Source organism: Urocitellus parryii, chromosome 7 (genome assembly GCF_045843805.1).
Source record: "Urocitellus parryii isolate mUroPar1 chromosome 7, mUroPar1.hap1, whole genome shotgun sequence".
Lineage (NCBI taxonomy): Eukaryota > Metazoa > Chordata > Mammalia > Rodentia > Sciuridae > Urocitellus > Urocitellus parryii.
Window position 1 is genome coordinate 120,025,528 of NC_135537.1, and position 18,019 is coordinate 120,043,546.

Consider the following 18,019-nt stretch of genomic DNA (forward strand, 5'->3'; position numbering starts at 1 on the left):
AATGAACTTACTGTTATCATAGCCGGTGTTAGATAGCTTTCCATTACTGTAACATAATTTCTGAGAAAGACCAACTTATAAGAAGGAAAGTTTGGAGCTGGTGGTGAAGAGCTGGCCTAGCATGTCTGAGGCCCTAGGTTCCATCCTTAGCACCACATATAAATGGATAAAGTGCAGGTATTTTGTCCATCTACAATTTTTTTAAAAAATGAAGGCAGAAATGGCAAGCTTTTTTCTGTTTTTTTTTTTTTTTTTTTTTTTAATGTTTATTTTGGCTCACAGTTTCAGAGGTTTCTGTTCATAGGTGGTTGGCTCCTTGCTTTCGGGCCTGGGGTAAAGCAAGACAATCAGTGCAGGGCATGTAGTGAGGCAAAACTTCTCCCCTCATGGAGGCCAGGAAGTGAAACAGAGGAAGGTGTAGGAGTCTGTTGTGATTTGGACCTGAAATGCCCCCCCCCAAATTTCATGTGTTCAGAGGTGTGGCTTTGGGGAAGTGATTGCATCATGTCCCTCAATGATGATAACTGAATGAACTCCTAGAAGGCAGGACCTCACTGGAGGAAGTAGATGACTGGGGGCATGATCTAGAAGGGTTTATCTTCTTCCTGGTCGCTTCCTCTCTCTCTCTGCATCCTGACTGTCATGAGGTGAGCAGCTGTCCTCTGCCATGCCCTTCCCCCATAATGTCCGGGCTTACCGCAGACCAGAGCAATGGAAACCGTACGGTGGGCTGAAATCTCTGAAACTGTGAGCCAAAATAAATCTTTCCTCCTCCAAGGTCTTTGTGTCAGGTGTTTTGGTCAGAGATATGAAAATCCAAGGAATAGAGGGTCTCCCGATATCCCCAGCGACCTAACTTCCTCCCAGTTGAACCCATCTCTTAGAAGTTTCAGGACCTCCCAATAACACTCTAAGCTGAGGGCTAAGCCTTTAAAGTGGGCTTTGGGGGACATTTATCCAAAGCCTAGAATGACTTATTCAAGAAGCAATGATTTCAATTACTTTAAGACTTACAATTTATTAAGAAAACAAAAAAATTATTTATAACACCGTTTTTTTCTTTCTGTGCTCCCAGAAATGGTGCCTATTGACGCCATATTGTATTCCCAAGATGGACGTGGTCTGGACTCACATGTCCAACGATCTGATGGTTGGCAGAATGATGGTGAGACCATCTTCATAAATAATTTGGGGGGAATGTAACTAATATTGCATCCCAATACTCAAGCCCTAAATGCATCACAAAATGCCTGAGGGGCTACTCGTCTCTTCAGGACTGGAATTGAGACCCCTGGGATCTCCCATCATGGAGTGTGCTTACTAAGGGGACTGTTTTAACTTTTAAGTCTTATTCAATACAATCATCAGAGGAACCAAAACAGGCAAGTATAGATTCAGTTACAGAAGGCAGACTGTGTTGAAGCAGGTAATCATGTGGAAGTGCAAGCCACATGATTCTGTTTCTTTGATATTTATGTGAACTTTTAAGAGATGAATAAACCTCTTGCCAGAATTACAACCCAGAACTTTTTCCAAAGGACTAGGAGCCATCTCTTCTAAGTCTAAACAGGAAGGTTCTTTGATTACCTGCTTGTCTAATACAAAATGTCTTATTTTTCTTTTCATATATAGGCAGTTAATTATCACAGAAAACCATCCCAGAGACTGGATGATTTAGGGTGAACTACGAAAGCATGTGCAGCAAACAATTCTATGAAATCCTCTCACCTGAGGACGAGTCCTCCTGCATGAGAACGTGAATGTCACAGTGAGCATCTGCTTGGCCACCTGAATGAGGGGACTTCTTTTGTCTTTGTAATCTCATTAGCATAAGCATACTGCGGGTGACACATCCTGGTCTGGCTAAATGCATGCTTAATAACAGAACTATTTCTTTTCCACATTGATGGAGAGAATATTCTCTTGCTTAACACATGGTGTGACGCAGGTCAGTGGAGATAGGGACTCCCGCTCCATGTGGCCAAGGGATTTCAGGATGCTGGTCTATTTTGTTTTTTGAAACTGATATCTTCAACATGAAGGTGGCCCAGAAGTAGGATTACAAGGTAAGTCACCAAATCTCTAATTCAGAAACTTGTCACATGAGAATCTTGGAGTTCAACAGCTCAGGGAAGGGAAACCAGCCCAATTTCAGCATACTATGGAGACTACGATCATAGAAGTCCTGGTGAATTATAGATATAAAGATGAAAGCCCAATGCCATTTTTTTAATGTGGTTTAAGTATGACACCAAAGGCTCATGTGTTGGAGGCTTGGTCCCCAGTGTGGTGATGTTATCAGGGGTGGGACCTTAAAGAGGTGAGGCATAGGGCCCTGGGGACACTGTCTTGAGAAAGGATTGATGTAGCCAGGCATAGTGACACATTCCTGTCATCCCAGGTAGGCTGATGCAAGAGGATCACAAGTTCAAGGGCAGCCTGGGTAACTTAGTGAGACCCTGTCTCAAAATAATTTTTTTAGAAAGAGGTTGGGAGTATAGCTCAGTGAAAGAGTGCTCACTTCATGTGTGAGGCCCTGGGTTCAATACCCAGCATCACAAAAATAGAGGGGTGACTAATGTAATTCTGATGGGACCCCAGTCTCTCCCCAGCTTCCTGTCTGGCTGCTATGTGAACTCCCCATCTTGCACACCCTCCCACCATGTTATGCCAATCACCAATGCTGTTGCATACCCTTGAACCTCCAAAACTGTGAGCTAAAAAAGCTTTGGATGTTTCATTATAGAAAGGAAAAATGCAATCACACACCTAAGAAGCCACATATTCAAGGTCAGAATCAGGGAGAGGGCTCTGCTGAGAAAACCAGTTAGTATCAGAAGTCTTGGGTTCAAGTCCCGGCTTATCTCTGACTAGTTGTTTCAACAGAGACACGTCATTTCTCTGGCATTCAGTGTCCTCCTCTGTATAAACCTGTCTTCTCCATACAGCATGAGATGATTAAGGCTTAAGGGAGAAGATACTTGGGAAAATGCTTTGAAAGGTATAAGGCACAAGACAGAAGATACCAATGAATATTACTCATCCTATCACTGCAGAAGCTTCTCTGGCTGAGCCAACCTCACCCCATCTGTTCAGAGAACAAGAAGTTGACCATGGAACTTCCTTCTGGTGCTTCTGGGGGAGGAGAATTCTAGCACCACAACACCCTCCCTCTGTGAGTCCTCGGAGGCCCTCAAGTCCCAAGCCTGCCAGCCCCAAAGTCTGGGAGGCTTAGTTAGCTCATGTGTCCACCAGATGACAATGAAAGGACTCAGAGAGAAGCTTCCAGAAAGCCTTTCTCTACAAACACAACACAAAGCCTAGACCCTGTCCCCACCCTGCCTGATTCCACCCTCATCTGTCTTTACCCACTCATCCCCCATCTAAGCTTTGGGATTTCTTTGCATCATATATTCTGTCCCCAGCCCGTTAACTGCAACTTCAACCGTTAAGCCATCTGTCCCAGACCGTATCTTCCACCTCTGCCACCTCCGCAGTTTCCCAGAGCTGCGCCTGACCAGTCAGAAAAAGAATCTGAATAGGAGCGTCTCAATTTCAGCAGAGCTGATCTTAACAGCACAGCATTGTCTTTTGATTCCTGAGGATAGCACCAGACTGGACTTTTAGGATTCCCCTGCTGTCTCATTGGCCAGCTGGACAGTCTTATCTGAGATGCCCCAGCTCTGGGTCTTCATCCATAAAATGTTGCAGTGACCACTGTTGTCATTCTGAGATGGAGAGCTGGAGTTGGGAGAATCAGGCCAGCGAACTCTCAATTGGCTGAGCCCTACAGAATGGGTCCTGGGCTGCTCTTTCCTCCAGGGTCTTAACCGGAGTCTCCCTGCTGTGGCCTCTACGTTGCCCTCTGCTAAGACAGATGCCAACTGACTGCGGATTGGCAGGGGCTTTTAATCAGTAGAAAGACAAGATCAGGACCCTAAGTCCTAGTGACAAGCCAACGAAGGTATGGCCCATGCATTTGGCCTTTGTTCTGAGCACTTCTTCTGCCACCACCAAGCAGGGACCTCCAACACTTGTTAGATTGCTGTTGAATTCTAGTGTCCCTTTTCCCATCCACAAGTTTCAATCATGGAAATCCTTGGTCTGCCTCCTTCTGCCCTGAAGTGCCCCAGGATCTGAATTCTTATTTCAGTAACATACTGGGAAGCTGACATTCGGGTACACACATTTTATTTTTAATAAAATAAAGGGTCATGTTCTCAGCCTTCGTTACAGTGTAATAGCCCAAAAGTCTTCCTAGTAGGACTTTACATCCCCCAGGGAGAAGTTCCCGCTCTCAAGTTCCTGGTGGGGCCTGACATTGAGGGAGTTGCAAAGATGGAATAAAGTGGTCTCTCACACAAGCTCAGGGGAGAAAGTGTCTGTTTAAGGATAGAATCTGCACACTTTGTTTTCCTTTGCAAGACCTTGACAGAATCTGGCATAGACTTATTAGCACAGAATGCGATTGAAGTGTGATTCTTTGGCATTTAATCGATTGTGGTGAGGGCATTCCACAAAGAACATGGGCACTTCTCCATCTGAATAGGCTTGATAAAGGGCATGAGCCCAAGAGAGGCCTGCAGAGAGGGATGGGCGCAGGGTGGCTCAGGATGCACAGACAGACATCCAGCCACAGAGCAGAGGGCAGGCAGACACCTTAATCCAGCCGCAGCAGCTACAGGAAGAGTCCTGAAAGCAAGTCTGACTCTTCAGAGGTTTAGGCCTCTCTCTTATACCCTGCCTCTTTGGCTCAGTCCTGCATCCCCTTCCTCTCTCCCAGCCCCTTGTTAGTGCTCCTGCCTCCCGAACATCAAGGTCAATCATCCTGGGGCCTCTCCCATCTAGGAAAGGACAGGGGTAGACTTCTAGGATGGTATCTGCTCGACCCTCCTATAATCCAGGATCGTCCAAGGAAATAAACAGGAGTCAAGTTTACCTAGGACTAGGAGGGCAGCAAATCAGCAACCATGACAGACACAGGCAGGAGGCTCTATTCACTGCCTCCGAGTACTGCCTCCTGACCCACAGGAAGCACCTCCAGATTCCTGAAACCATCCTGAGTCCCCAGCTCAGCCAGCTCCCTGGACACTGAGCATTCCACAGGGGCAGGATGGTACTCGCGGGGCCCTCAGAACCCCTGGATCGGTCCCACCCCGACTACTTTCTTCCCCCACTTCACATCTCTCCTGCCCTTCAACATGCCCTGGGCTGGTCACTCTTCCTGGAGAAGGGGCTCTCGGTCCCCTCCGAGCACCCTTTCATCCTCCTCCTTCTCCATGCAGCCCACGGTGGCAGCCAGCCCAGCGCCCACACCACCCCCAACCACGGCAGCCCCCGTAGCTCCCACTGCCGCCCCAGCTGCCACCATCCCAGCCTCTGCAGCTAACGCAGCTGCAGCCATGCCTGCACCCACCACGCCCCCTGCTAGGCCCATGAGCCCGGCCCCTACGGCACCCCCCACGGCAGCCAGATGGCCACAGAAGCGCATCGTGTAGGAGTCCATGAAGGCCTTGGCCTTGGCTTGCAGCTCGGCCTCCAGAGCCTCCAGGGTCTGCTCTCTCTCCTTGCACAGTAAGGCCACGCCATGGCGGGCCAAGATGGCGTCCTTCTGGGTGGAGAGGAGGTTCCGCATGGTGTCAGGCAGGACCCGGAGAGCAGAAAAGATGCGCTTGGTGGCTATGTCCTGTGTCAATGGGGAGGAGAAAAGGTGTCCTAACCAGGAGACCCAGGTGCCCCCTCCCCTCTGTGGGCCCTGCTGGCCAGTCCCCAGCTTCCCCTGCAGGCCCAGGGGCTTACCTGCTGCCTCACATACTCCTCAAATTCCTTCTTGGCAGCTTCCACTTTCCTCAGGTCGTGCAACTGAGCAGCCATCTGTCCACGGGAAAGCCCAGGCTGCCTCCCTCCTTCCTCCTCAGCCAGGGTGCAACCTGTTTCCTCATCTCCACTCCCAGGGCATCTGAGTCCCCCCACACACACCTTGCCAGTCCTCCCTCACACACCCCCATCCAACCCGGGGGGCTCCGTACCTCTTCCGGAGAGCTGAAACCTGGCCCCGTTCTCCCCATCCAGCCTGAGAGGTTCTGCAGAGACACCACCACCGCCGGGTCAGGGAGAGCAGGGGCCTGCGGAGAGAGCTGGGGTCTCCAGGGGGTTTTCACACCTTGATCTCCTGAGCTAGCTGCTGCCCCGTGAGCAGGCGTCTGTCCCCCCTGGCCACTGTGCGCCCCTCGCTCCAGTATCCCTGGCAGCGGCTCTTTGCATGCTGGGGAGCTGTGCTCAGAACATCAGAAACGTAGGGCTGAAGAAGGTGGCAGAAATCCTCATCTGCATCTGAGGAAGAAAATTTCTCATGCTTAGGAGATTGGGGAGTTTGCAAGGAGAGAGAGGTTGGGAGCTGGGAAAGCTTGGGAGCCCCTGGGAGGTCTCTGTCCCCTCGGGACACTCACCACCTCCTGGGCTTCCTTGGCCTTTGTTCACCCACTGCCTCCCCGGCTTGGGCAGGAGGTAACAACGGGCTCGTTTCCCTAGCAGCAGCTCCTGGACCTTGGGGTATTTGCTGGACAATCTCTGAGAGAAGGATTGAGGAGAGCATTCCACGGTGAGTTCCCTTCCAGAACCCTTGGAGCCCCTTTGCCTTCCACCCTGTAGTGGCCCCTTCCAATCCCCTCCCTCTGCACCACTCACCTGCAGGATATCACCCACGTGCCCCTGCCCTGCTTTATTGGAGATGGACGAGTCACGAACTAAGAGGTCCAGATGCTAGAAGAGAATACACCCTTGACTCCCAAGCTGGGCATGTGGGGGGGTGGGGGGCTGGGCTGACGAGTTCAGAAAAGGGTGTCTTACCTGGATTGGCACCATCCCATAATGTTTGCCCATCACTTCGGCCACGTGTACAAACATCTGGGATAAGCACAGAGAACACCAGGGTTGGGACTCTCTGAAAGCTCCCATCTGTCTCAGATCCTCTCACTCCACCCCCGACCCCGGGCTGCCCTGCTATCGGAAACAATCTTGCCACTTCCCCAATCCAAGATCCCCCTGCCTCTCTCCAAAGCAGGCATCTCGCGCTTCACCCCTACCCTCGAACCCTTTGGCCTAGTTCACGTGTCGTAAAATTCTAGACCAGAATGAAAGGGCATTAACTTCCTCTGGTCCAGCCGCCGGCTCTGTGGGCCATGTGGGTGACTCCTCCAATATCAGAGGCCTCCTCACCTCTAGGTAATCCAGGTCTGTGTCCCTCAGCTCCTGGGAGGTATTCAGGATCTACAAGTAAGGGCACAATAAGATGCCAGGGGCCCTGGAGAATGAGTTTGCCTCCAGGTATCTCACACCTTCCAGCAGGTCTTTTTGATTCCCCCAGCCTCCCGCTGCCCCCAGGGACTGTCAGTCCTTTGGGAACATCTGCCCCTCTCCATGGGCCACCCCAGAACGTGCAGGGACCACAGACACCAAAGCCTGAGAGATATCCTCAGCTTGGAGGGGGCCGAGCTGTAGGTGGGGAGACCCGATCGCCCAGCACCTCTCTCACCTGGTAGGAGCTCAGCATCATGGTGAGAGCACAGAGCTTGATCCTTGTTTCCCTGCTCAGTTCAGAGCTCATGGCATCCCCTGTGTCCACGAGGAACACAGCCACCTAGGCAGGGGGTGGAGGAGGACAAGCTAAGGGTTCAGCCTGGCCTCGCTCCCTCCCATTCTTCCCCCTGACCCAGTCTTCTTGTCCTCACCCCCAAAGATTTCCTTCTTTATTCCCCTCCTCTTGGTCCATCCCCCTCTTTCCTCCCTGACCCCCTTCTGCCCTTTCTCCTCTTACCTTCTTCCCTTCTTTCCCCAGCAGGAAGGGGTGGCTCCACATCCAGATGCCCCTGGTAAGGCCATTGGCACCCCACCTGAACCCCTGCAAGAAACCCTCTCCTCCTCTGGGCCAGCTGCCCTCACTGGACTCCTGCAGAGAGAGAAGGGGGGCATCAGCTGGTCTATTCTATGTCCCCAGAGACTAGGCTCCAGACTCAGCTCCTTCCCCAGAGCCAACCTGGGACCCCCCACCTCGCCGCCCTCCACCTCCTGCCTGCCAGCCCTGCCCTCACCAAGCCCGGCAAGCCTCGGAGCAAGTGATCAAGGAGAGAGGACTTCCCTGAGTGCTGCTCCCCCAGGACAGCCAGGAGGCACACAGGGGTGTCCCTGGCCAGGGGGTGCTTCAGGCAGCGGTTGATGGCCCCCATCCTCAGGATGAGGCCTCCAGAAGCATTGATGCGCACAAGGAGAAGAGGCTCCGCCCTCACGGCACAGGTCTCCTGGGAAGGGAGAGAAGGCTCCCTGAGCAGCCTTGATGGGACCCCAGGTCTGGAGTGCTGAAAACTTGGTGCTTCATCCTGATATTCTAAACTAGGGTCAAAGCCACCCAGGCCTCTTGGATCTGATCCAGAGGTCTCCATACTCCCCGCCCACCCATGAGGCCTAGTCCCCACACCTGCAGCACAGGGGGTAGAGGTCGCTGTGGCAGGAGCTTCATCTTCTCCCCCAGGCTGCGGAGTCCCTTCTTCTGCTTGCAGATCTTCCTGCACTCGGGGCAGCAGGGCGGCTCACAGCCTGGGACCCGGTGTGTGCTGAAGCACCGAATGCAAAAGTCGTGGCCACAGTCCAATGAGATGGGCTCACGAAGTCTCTCCAGGCAGATGGAGCAGGCGGGCAGCTCCCGGGGTGCCGTGGGTCGGGGCCCCAGGCCCAGCTCCAACTTGGGAAATGGTGCATGGGACCTGGGGGCAGGACATGACATTCAAAAGCAGGATATTTTATTAGATGCACAGGTTTTGGGGGGCAGGCTGACGGCTTGGGGTGAAGGTTTCTCTGTGTCACCTCCATTTCTCTCAGGGTTCTCCATGGACTTAGGGAGCTGCTCCCAGACAGGCCAAGATCTACCTGTTCCTTACTCACTTGTACCCTAGGTTCTGGCAGCCCCAAAGTGAGAACAGCAGAACAGTCGTAAAACAACACCCAAGAGTAAAAAAGCCTGAATGGAACCCTGGCTCTGCCAGCTCCCAGCCATGCAACTGTGGGCAGGGTCCTTCCTGTCTCTGGGTCCCAATTTCCTAATTGTCCCAATGGAGAGGTTAGGATCCCCAAGCTCATGGGGTGTGGAGATAATCTCCAGGATGATAGGTGAGCAGCAGGCTGCTCCGTGCCTGGTGCCAAAGCTCAGGAAAACCCTCTCTGCTGACCTTTTGCAACAGGGACCCCCTCAAGAAGGTCAGCAAGCCCCCCCCAAGAAGTAAGAAACTCTACAAGCCCCTGCTACTGGGATAGTCAAGAGAGAGTGGTAAGGCCCTGGTGCCCAAGCAGCCCATTCTGCAGCTGAGCAGATGGATCTGGTTCCCCCAAGATTTCTTCCCCTCTCTGAGCTGAGCATCTGCCCCCCCAGCACCCATCTGCTTTTCCCTGCCCTCCCTCCACAACCTGGTAGATCCAGCCTGGCACTCCTTCTCTAGGGATAGCCCTGTGGTAGCTGCAGGGCTCCATGCTCTTGGACCAGCCCTTTCCAGCTGACCTGCCAGGCCCACTGCACCAACCCCTGCCCAGCAGGCCCCAGCACTCACCAACTGTTGCTGCTGTTTCCCATGAAGCTCCGTTTTCTCTCCTTGGAGGGGGGGGGGGCAAAAATTAGGACAGAATCCAGACTCCTGCCTTCATGCTGGGTTTCCAGGATGTCCCTCCCCCTCCCTCCCAGGCCCATCCCCCATCCCAGGTGGCTGCTTCCCACCCCCACCCATCCCCCCAGATTTTAGGACTGAAGACTTGCCCGTTTGCCAAGCCGATGACAAAAGGAAGTGACTGACAAGGTGGGCCTCGGCATGGGAGGCTGGAACAGAGAGGGGGTCCAACGCAGAGAGAGGTCCACCAAGACCTTCACCGGAGGCAAGGATGGCTTTTCTCCCGGAGGGCTTGCTGGGCGGTGGCAGGTGGAGGGTGGGGCAAGGGATGGTTTCCCCAGAGGAGCTGACTCCCTGTCAGAGCTGGAGAATAAATGTGACAGTCCGGAAAGAGGAGGCTGCTGCTGGACTCACCCCAGGGGGAGGAGACAGGGCTGCGGGTACCAGGGCTCTGGAGGAGGGAGGGACAGAGCCCAGCTCAGAATCCCTGGCAGAGGCTGGGATGCAGGCGAGCCGAGGTGGTGAGTCGCCATGGAGACGGAAGGGAAAGATAAGGACAGGGAGGGGGAGGGGGAGGGGGACGGAGAGAGAGAGAAGCCATGTGGGTGCACTGGCAAAAAGGAAAGGGGTTCGGAGTGGGATCGTGGGCCAGCACTGCCCCTACCAGGCCAGTTGGGGTCCTTCAGGGCCACAGAGCGGGATGCCCAGAGACGGCGCTGAGAGACACAGGAGAGAGGGCAACTGGAACGACATAGAGACAGCGAGGCTATGGGTCCATTCATTCGTATAACCTACTTTCACTGAGCACCAACTATGTGCAGAGCTGCAGGGCGGCACCACCACGCTGTGCATGGTGCCACCACGCTGCATGTGGCTTGTACATCCCACCAGCCTCCTCCAAGCTCACATCACTGACGCAGCTTTCCTCAGTACCTTTGAACGCTGCATGTATCCTCTCTGTGTCTTTCCCTATCCGTGGTTTTTGTTCTGCTTCAAGCTGGTGAAGAGCCACCTCTGGACTGGACCCCTCACCTTCTCCCATCCATTTGGCAGTACGTAACCAGCACAGAGGCTCCCAGCATCAGTGACCCCACACTGCTCAAACATCTTCCATGGCTCCCTACTACCATCAGATTATAATTCAAACTACCCAGCCTGCACCCCCAGGCCTGAATCTTCCTCTCTAGCCTTCTCTCTCACCCTCTCACCTCTCACTCTGCCCCACTACCTTTGCTCGGTGTTCCCTCTGCCTGTTCTTCTTCTTCCCTCCTAAGACATCCTCCCCACACTTAGTTCAGGTGCCTGGAGACTTCTTGCCTCCCAACGGGATGTGATGTGCTGACTTCAGGTGGTTATGACTTGGAAACCTAATTTGGGACAGGTTTGGTGCAGCCCAGGATGCCTGATCTGAGCCGGATTACCAGCTGGAAGTCCCTGGTTATTTTACTCTGCCTCTCTGAGCTCTAAGATCACTTGCCCAGGCAGGGGAGTTATTGGCAATTCCTAAGGGCTGGGATGCAGAGGAGTTAGGGTGGGGTGGGATTCAGAACCTGGAGAAGTTCTGTAGAGACCACCCCCAGCAGGCAGGGATGCCCCAGGAACTCAAAAAAAAAAAAAAACAAAAACCAAAAAACTCAAGAAGGGCCCCATTGAGCCAAGCCTGGTCCTGCCTGGTCCTGCAAGGTACACAGGCCACTGAGGACTAAGAGATGCCTTGAGTGAGAATGGACCCATGGGGAGAATTGTGGGAAGGAGCTCCTGGGTTTCAAGAAGGCAGATTGACCTATGGGGAGGGAGGGAATTTGAGGCTGTAGAAATAGACTTGTTCATCATTTCCTCCATTCTTTTATTCATTTACACAACACATCGTGGTTAGAGTCGTGCAAGGTGCCAGGAATGTGGCCATAAGCAACTGCCCTCAAAAACTTGTACTGGCTCCGAGAAATATGGGCCTGCTTGGCCAGCCATACCACTCACCTCCATTGTTTGCCCATTGCCCGTTATTTGTTATCCACTGTTCCTGCACACATCTGTGTGGTGGGCCCAAGGAGGGCCAGAGCAAACCGCTGTGTATCCCATTAGCCCACAGCTCAGCAGCTGGCAGGACAGAACTCCTCCCTGGCAGGACAGGCCACTGGCTGCAGGCCTCACATTCATGCAGTACTTCCTCCTTCTACCCACAGCACACAACCTGGCCCATGGTCCTCTCCAGAGTCAGTCTCCAGATCCTGAAGAGGAGCTCTCTCAGCGCCTGCTCTCCTTCTGCCTCCTTCCACCTGGTAGACAGTTTCTTGGTGGCATAGCCCAGGCTGGTAACCGTTTGGCCTCATGACCTCCGGCTCCAGTTTCCGGGCTGGGAGGAAGTGAGAAGGCAGAGTCATTTTTTGAAAAAATAAGCTTCAGAAGCCAAAAATACAGTTTCCCAGAATGTGACCCTGAGGTGGGCAAGAGAAAGCTTCTCTCTCTCTCTCTCTCTCTCTCTCTCTCTCTCTCTCTCTCTCTCTCTCACACACACACACACACACACACACACACACACACACAAATACACAAATACAAGCATCCATGTGCCCAGTCACCTCCCACCAATATCCTACGTAAGTTCTCACCTCACACAAACCATTCCACCTACGCCACACCGTGTGTCTATCTAACTTGCAGCACTCACATACTCATCTGAACAGTCACACACAGACTCACAGCTGCACTTGCACATCTACATACACTCACATGCTCCTGTATACATACTCACAAACACAAATCTGTTGTTATGGTTTGGATCTTTAATGTCCCCTAAACAGTTCCCATATTAAGCACTGCAGGAATGTTCAGAGGTAAGATAATTAGATTATGGAAACTGTATCCTCATTAGTGGGTGAATCCATTTCCTAGATAATAATTCAGACTGGGTGGTAAATGCAGGCCGGTGAGATGTGGCTGAAGGAGAGAGGTCACTGTGGGCGTGGATCTGGGCTGCATCTTGTCCTTTGTGCTCACACGTGCACTGATTGCTTTCTCTCTCTCTCTCTCCCTCTCCATCCATCCATCCATGTTGCAGATATTTATTGAGCACTGACGCCAGGTATCATATGAGGCCATGGATTACACTGATGAACTTGAAAGAACTTCTGGTCTACCAAAAAAGACAGAAAGGCCAACAGCAAGTAGTGTGTGATAAGCTCTCTGATGGGGGAGAGCGGAGAGACAAGGAGGAGAATCAAGAAAAGGCATCTTGCTCAGACGCAGGCACCTGGGAGGACTTCCTACCCAAGCCATGAAGTGGGCAGGCAAAGACATGGGATGAGCAGACCTTTCTGGTGAGAGACGAGCCCAGGCAGTAACCCAGAAGTATAAGGTAAGCTAGCGGGAGGGTAGCTTGTGAAGAGGGGAGAGGTCAGGGAATGGGGAGCCTCTCCTAGATACATCTAGGAGGCATCCTCCCTCATTCCCTGCGCCCACAGTGCTCTTTGCAGGGTTCAGAGGCCCACTGTCCTGTCAAGCTAACAGCCTCTAGGTGTTGTCGCAAGTGGTGAGCTGGAGGAAGATGGGCTGAAGACCCTCAACCACCCCAGCGCCCATGCCAACATGGCCGCCTCCAAGCCTGAACCCTCACCCTGGCCCTGAGGTGCCGCTGTCTGCTCCTAATGCCTGTAATCTTCCTGCTCCCAGACCCAGGGGCCTTTTCTGCTCTTGTCCTGTCTTTTACTATGGCTCTGTCCAGGCCAGGCCTCCACAAGTGAGCAACAGAGGCCAGCCCAAGCCAAAGGGGCCAAAGGGATAAGACCTCCTTCAGGCATATGAGGAGTGGGTCTTAGAGAAGCAGGACAAGATCTAGGATCAGGGACAACAGAATTCAAGGTAGGCACCAGCCACCCCAATGGCTGCCATATCTGGCTGGCACTTTTAATTTCCAATAAAGATCAAGATAAATTGGGTATTTATAAATTGGTATAGACTTCCTGCTGGTGTGTGCGAGAAGAGAAAGCAATGTTTCAACTTCTGACAGTCCCTGCCAGGGGTCCTCAGTCCCTTCCCACCACAGGTGGCCCCAGTCCTGCCATAGGACAGCCCTTTCGGAATTGAAAGGACCATTCCTGGGCACAGTCCAAATATCTGAAACCCTCGTGACTTAGGGAAGGTTCAGACTCCCCACAAAGAAAGCCACTTGTTCACAATGCACCGTCAAGGGCCATGATGACAAGAGGATACCTAGTTTCAATCATGGTGTTCAAGCTGCAGCAGTCGGTGGGAGCAATCCCTAGAGGGGATACTGAGGTCAGTCCCTGAACTCTACAGCTGGGCGAGAGACAGCTGTAGAGAGCCCAGGCTCCTGCTCTGGACATGGCACCCATAAGTGTGTCTTTTACCCGACTCCTGCTTACAGGTTCTACCCAGGTTCGATTCTTAGCATCACATAAAAATAAAAGGCATTGTGTTATGACCATCTACACCTAAAAAATCAATATTAAAAAAAAAACAAACATGATTTTCCAACATTCGCTTAGCAATTTAGGTTTCACAGTATGTTGTCATGGGAGCTATGACCTCAGTCACTTTTCACAGTGCAGAGACTGGTATCCCTGCTTATCCAATGAGGAAACCGAGTTTCAGAGACTCAGCAAACTTCCGGTCACAGTCCTGGAAGGAGAAATCAGACACCTGGACTCCTAGGTCTGGCAAACATTTCCTTCTCTAAGTTTTTCTGATCAGGTACTTTAGTCACAGTGCTGAAGAGCTAACACAGAGGGCTACAATAAATAAGATACTGTCTGCCAACTAAAATTCAAGGGAGGCCATGGATTGGAACTGAGCTTCTGCGCTAAGCCCAACAAATCAAATAACAGAGTTACTCACGCCACCAAGCTGAGACTAAGAGATTTATCTGATCTTTCAAGAAATCAGGAGAGAGAGGTAATAGCCAAATCTTCCAATGAGCCAGTTTTAGTACACACAATAATGTCATCCCCTCTGCTTTAAGCATTCAAAGAAAATTAACTTTGAAACAACCAATCCACTTTTGGATCTATTTATTCTTTCTTCAACCCTTTTCTGCCTATAAAGCCAACCTCAAGCTCAGCTTGATTTTAAAATGGCAAATAAAAGCCAATTCAATCTTTAAATATATTGTAATTGTGTCTTTTGGTGGACCCCCACCTCAGGAACTCAAAGGCTATATGCAAACGAGGAAGCATCAGCTGCCCCCCCTCAGTGAGACTCAGGCTGGTATGGAGGAAGCCCAGGGAACTGTGGGAGCCCAAAAGGAACTTTTTGCCCAGACTTGGGAATCATGTGGCTTAGCCTTGCCAGTTGAGGGTTGGTTAACTGGGAGAAATGTGCAGGGGTGGGATTCTAGGCAGAACAGCATGGGCAAGGGCCCGGCAGTGAGTTTCCAAAGTAGGTTCAATGTGGGTATAGTTCAGGTGCCAGACAAAGCTAGAAAGAGGGAAGAGCAGAGGCAGGGCAAGGGGACTGGGGTAGCAATCAGCAGAGAAGAGATCATGGGGACACACATGGCAGACTTTGGATTTTACTTTCATAACAGTGGGAATCATAATTTTAAATAGGGATGCATATGACCAGATTTGGGGTTATTTTAGTTTGAACCTGGAATGTCTCCCAAAGTCTCATGTGTTGAAAGCTTGGTTCCCAACTGGTAACACTGCCATTGAAAAATGGTAGAGACTTTAGGAGGTGGAGCCCAGTTAAAAGGTGGGTCACTGGAGAACCCTCTCTCTCTGCTTCCTGGCTACCATAAGGAGAGCAGTTTTTCTCCGCCCTGCCCTTCTGCCATGATGTTTTTGTTTTATCACAGGCCCATAATCAACAGAGCCAAGTGACCAGGGACTGAAACTTCTCAAACTGTGAACCAAAATAAACCTTTCCTCCTTTAAGTTGTTATTCTCAGGTATTTTGTCACAGTATGGAAAGCTGACCAAGACAGTGTTCTTGAGCCATGACCCTGAGTGCCTACCACGACTAGACTGGCCAACCCACCTCATCACCAAGCATGATCACCAAGCAAGGAAAATGGCTGATTTCAGCTGTTTTCTTCAGTATTTCTAGTTTGTTTTAGTTTTAAGGTTTTCCAACTGCCATGTTACCAAAAATAGAAGTTGGGGTGTTTTTTAACTAGAAGGAAAGAATTAAAGCACCCTCAATGTCTAACTATAAACAAATAGGTTACGATTAACTTCTTGGTGGACACCTAGAGGCTTTTTCATTCCATTAGATGTACTCCTGAGTGCAAGTAAAGGGCTGTTCCTGATTCTCATATACAGAAGAATATGTGGACATCTCTGTTGAATGCCAGACACCAGCCCCTTGCTTGAAGCAGACACAGCCCAGGCTTCAGGGACTCATTCTGACAGCCTATCCCACAGAGCTGACTGCAACACCAGAGTTCTCTGCCCTGCAGGCAGTGAGAAGGAAAGACCCCACAAGCAGCCATATCCATAGAGGATCTCCAGGAAAGAAGAGGACAAACAGAAAGGGGACCATAGGGATTCCAGGCAGAAAGAAGATCTTGGACACTTTCAGTTTGAACGGTTTCCAAAATATTAATAAATAAAGTAATAAATGTCATAACAAGGTGGCAGAAGCCCCCGAATTTTCAAAGTTTATAATGGATGTCTTAACCAACAAAGAATTTGCCTGGTAATAAAGGTCTAAGCTCTAAATTTGGGGCCCTGGGTTAGTGAACTATGATCATTTCAGTTGTTATTCTCAGGTATTTTGTCACAGTATGGAAAGCTGACCAAGACAGTGTTCTTGAACCATGACCCTGAGTGCCCACCACCACCACCCTTTTGAGTCTGCTAGGACTGCATAGCAAAGTACCACAGACTGGATCAAACAAGGATTTATTTTCTCACAATTCTGGAGATCAGAAGTCCAAGATCAAGGTGTGGCCTCTTTCCTTTGCTTGGATGGGGCAGTCTACCTGTGGCCCTTCCTCTATGTGTGTCTGTGTCCTGATCTCTTATATGCACAACAGCATGCTGGATTAAGACCCACCCTCAACACCTCATTTTAACTTAATTTCCTCTTTAAAAAGACTTATCTCCAAAGAAAGTTGCATTTGAAGGTACTAGGAAATAGGATTTCAACATATTGATTTGGAGGGCAGTACACGGTAGACCCTAAGTGGATAATTAGCATTTGAATGTGGAGAGGCATAAGGATAGGGTAAGGATCCTTGGAGAGGTGTCAGGGACCAGAAAGTCCCTGGAGGCTGAGAAAGTTGGCCTCTGTAATTTAAAACTACTAGTGGAGTTGGGGGGGACAATAAGCCCAAAAGCAGAATTACAGTAGAGTTTTTGAGCTCTTGCTGTAGCAATTGCAAAGAAAGAGGGATCAGAAGGTGAGGAGAAAAACTGGGGACCAGTGTATGAGGGATGGGGGGAGGGACAGGGGGCATATGGAGAGGAGACTGGAGCCTTCTCCCAGCAAGACTCACAATCCCCTGAGGTAAGATCAACCCATAACGCTCACCACGTACATTTTACAATGATGACACTGAGACTTGGAGAGCTCACAACAGTTTCTTACAATTGAAGTTTCAACGGCTAAAACAATCAAGCCTGGGGTGGCTCTTCAAACACTTGCCAAATGTACTGAAAACAGTAGGGAAGACAAAATTCAAATACGGGGTACCCACCTTCAGAGATGCAAAGCTCGGGGGATGGGGGATGGGGATGGAGGATGGGGAAATTGAGCCAGGAACCAAGGACAGGAAAGTGGGATTCTGAGGCAAAGTAGAAGCCGGATGTGCAAGTTGGGGGGCACTAGCTAATGTTGGGGACAGCAGGTAAAAAGGGTGAAGCTAGAAGCCACCTTATGTACTTTTTTGGATGTTCCACTGGCTGGTGGCAGGGGTAGGAGAGGATGTCCCAAGCAGTGGCAGCCAACCCCATCTTACACATTACCTCTCACTTTCCAAAAAATTGAGATGTGGCTCCAGACACCAACCCTCCTCAGTACCACCCCCATTCTAACTCCCACATTGCGCACCATGACCCTAGATCAGAACACCCAGGCAGTCATCCAGGAAGTTAAGAAACATGGCTGGCTGGCCCCTCTGGTGCAACCACACACACACACACACACACACACACACACACACACACCAGATTCTGCCCAGCTGAACCCAGGCTCCCTAGACCCCTCTGAAGTGAGAGGCGTTCCCATGCAGCTGGCCTAATGGGCAGATAGCCAGAAGGTCTGGAGCCAGGGAGCCAGCTGCAGTCCAGGCCTCTGCATATGGCCCTCCACCAGCCAGCTGGCCTGCACCCTCCTTCAACGCAGACCAGAGCAGCAGGATTACGTGGGGCCCGAGGCAACACCCAGGCTTTGGCTCCAGAGAGCCTCAG

The 18,019-nt window shown here is 51.2% G+C and overlaps 1 protein-coding gene across 3 annotated transcripts; it reads right to left on the reverse strand.

The window, feature by feature from the left end:
* Positions 1 to 5,215: 5,215 nt before the first annotated feature.
* On the reverse strand, positions 5,216 to 9,853 carry Rnf112 (ring finger protein 112). Of its 3 annotated transcripts, XM_026380339.2 has the most exons (15): positions 9,800 to 9,853; positions 9,597 to 9,637; positions 9,425 to 9,496; positions 8,474 to 8,759; positions 8,091 to 8,297; positions 7,817 to 7,948; positions 7,535 to 7,639; positions 7,219 to 7,269; positions 6,850 to 6,906; positions 6,688 to 6,762; positions 6,450 to 6,570; positions 6,164 to 6,333; positions 6,030 to 6,083; positions 5,800 to 5,874; positions 5,216 to 5,686 (listed from the first exon to the last, which is right to left on the reverse strand). In XM_026380339.2, exons 1-15 carry the CDS (start codon positions 9,851 to 9,853, stop codon positions 5,216 to 5,218), a joined length of 1,971 nt encoding a protein of 656 aa, XP_026236124.1. The 3 variants fall into 3 exon arrangements, with proteins under 3 accessions (XP_026236124.1, XP_026236125.1, XP_026236126.1); XM_026380340.2 differs by lacking the exon at positions 9,425 to 9,496 and having other exon boundaries at positions 6,453 to 6,570; XM_026380341.2 differs by lacking the exon at positions 9,425 to 9,496.
* Between the last annotated feature and the right edge of the window lie 8,166 nt (positions 9,854 to 18,019).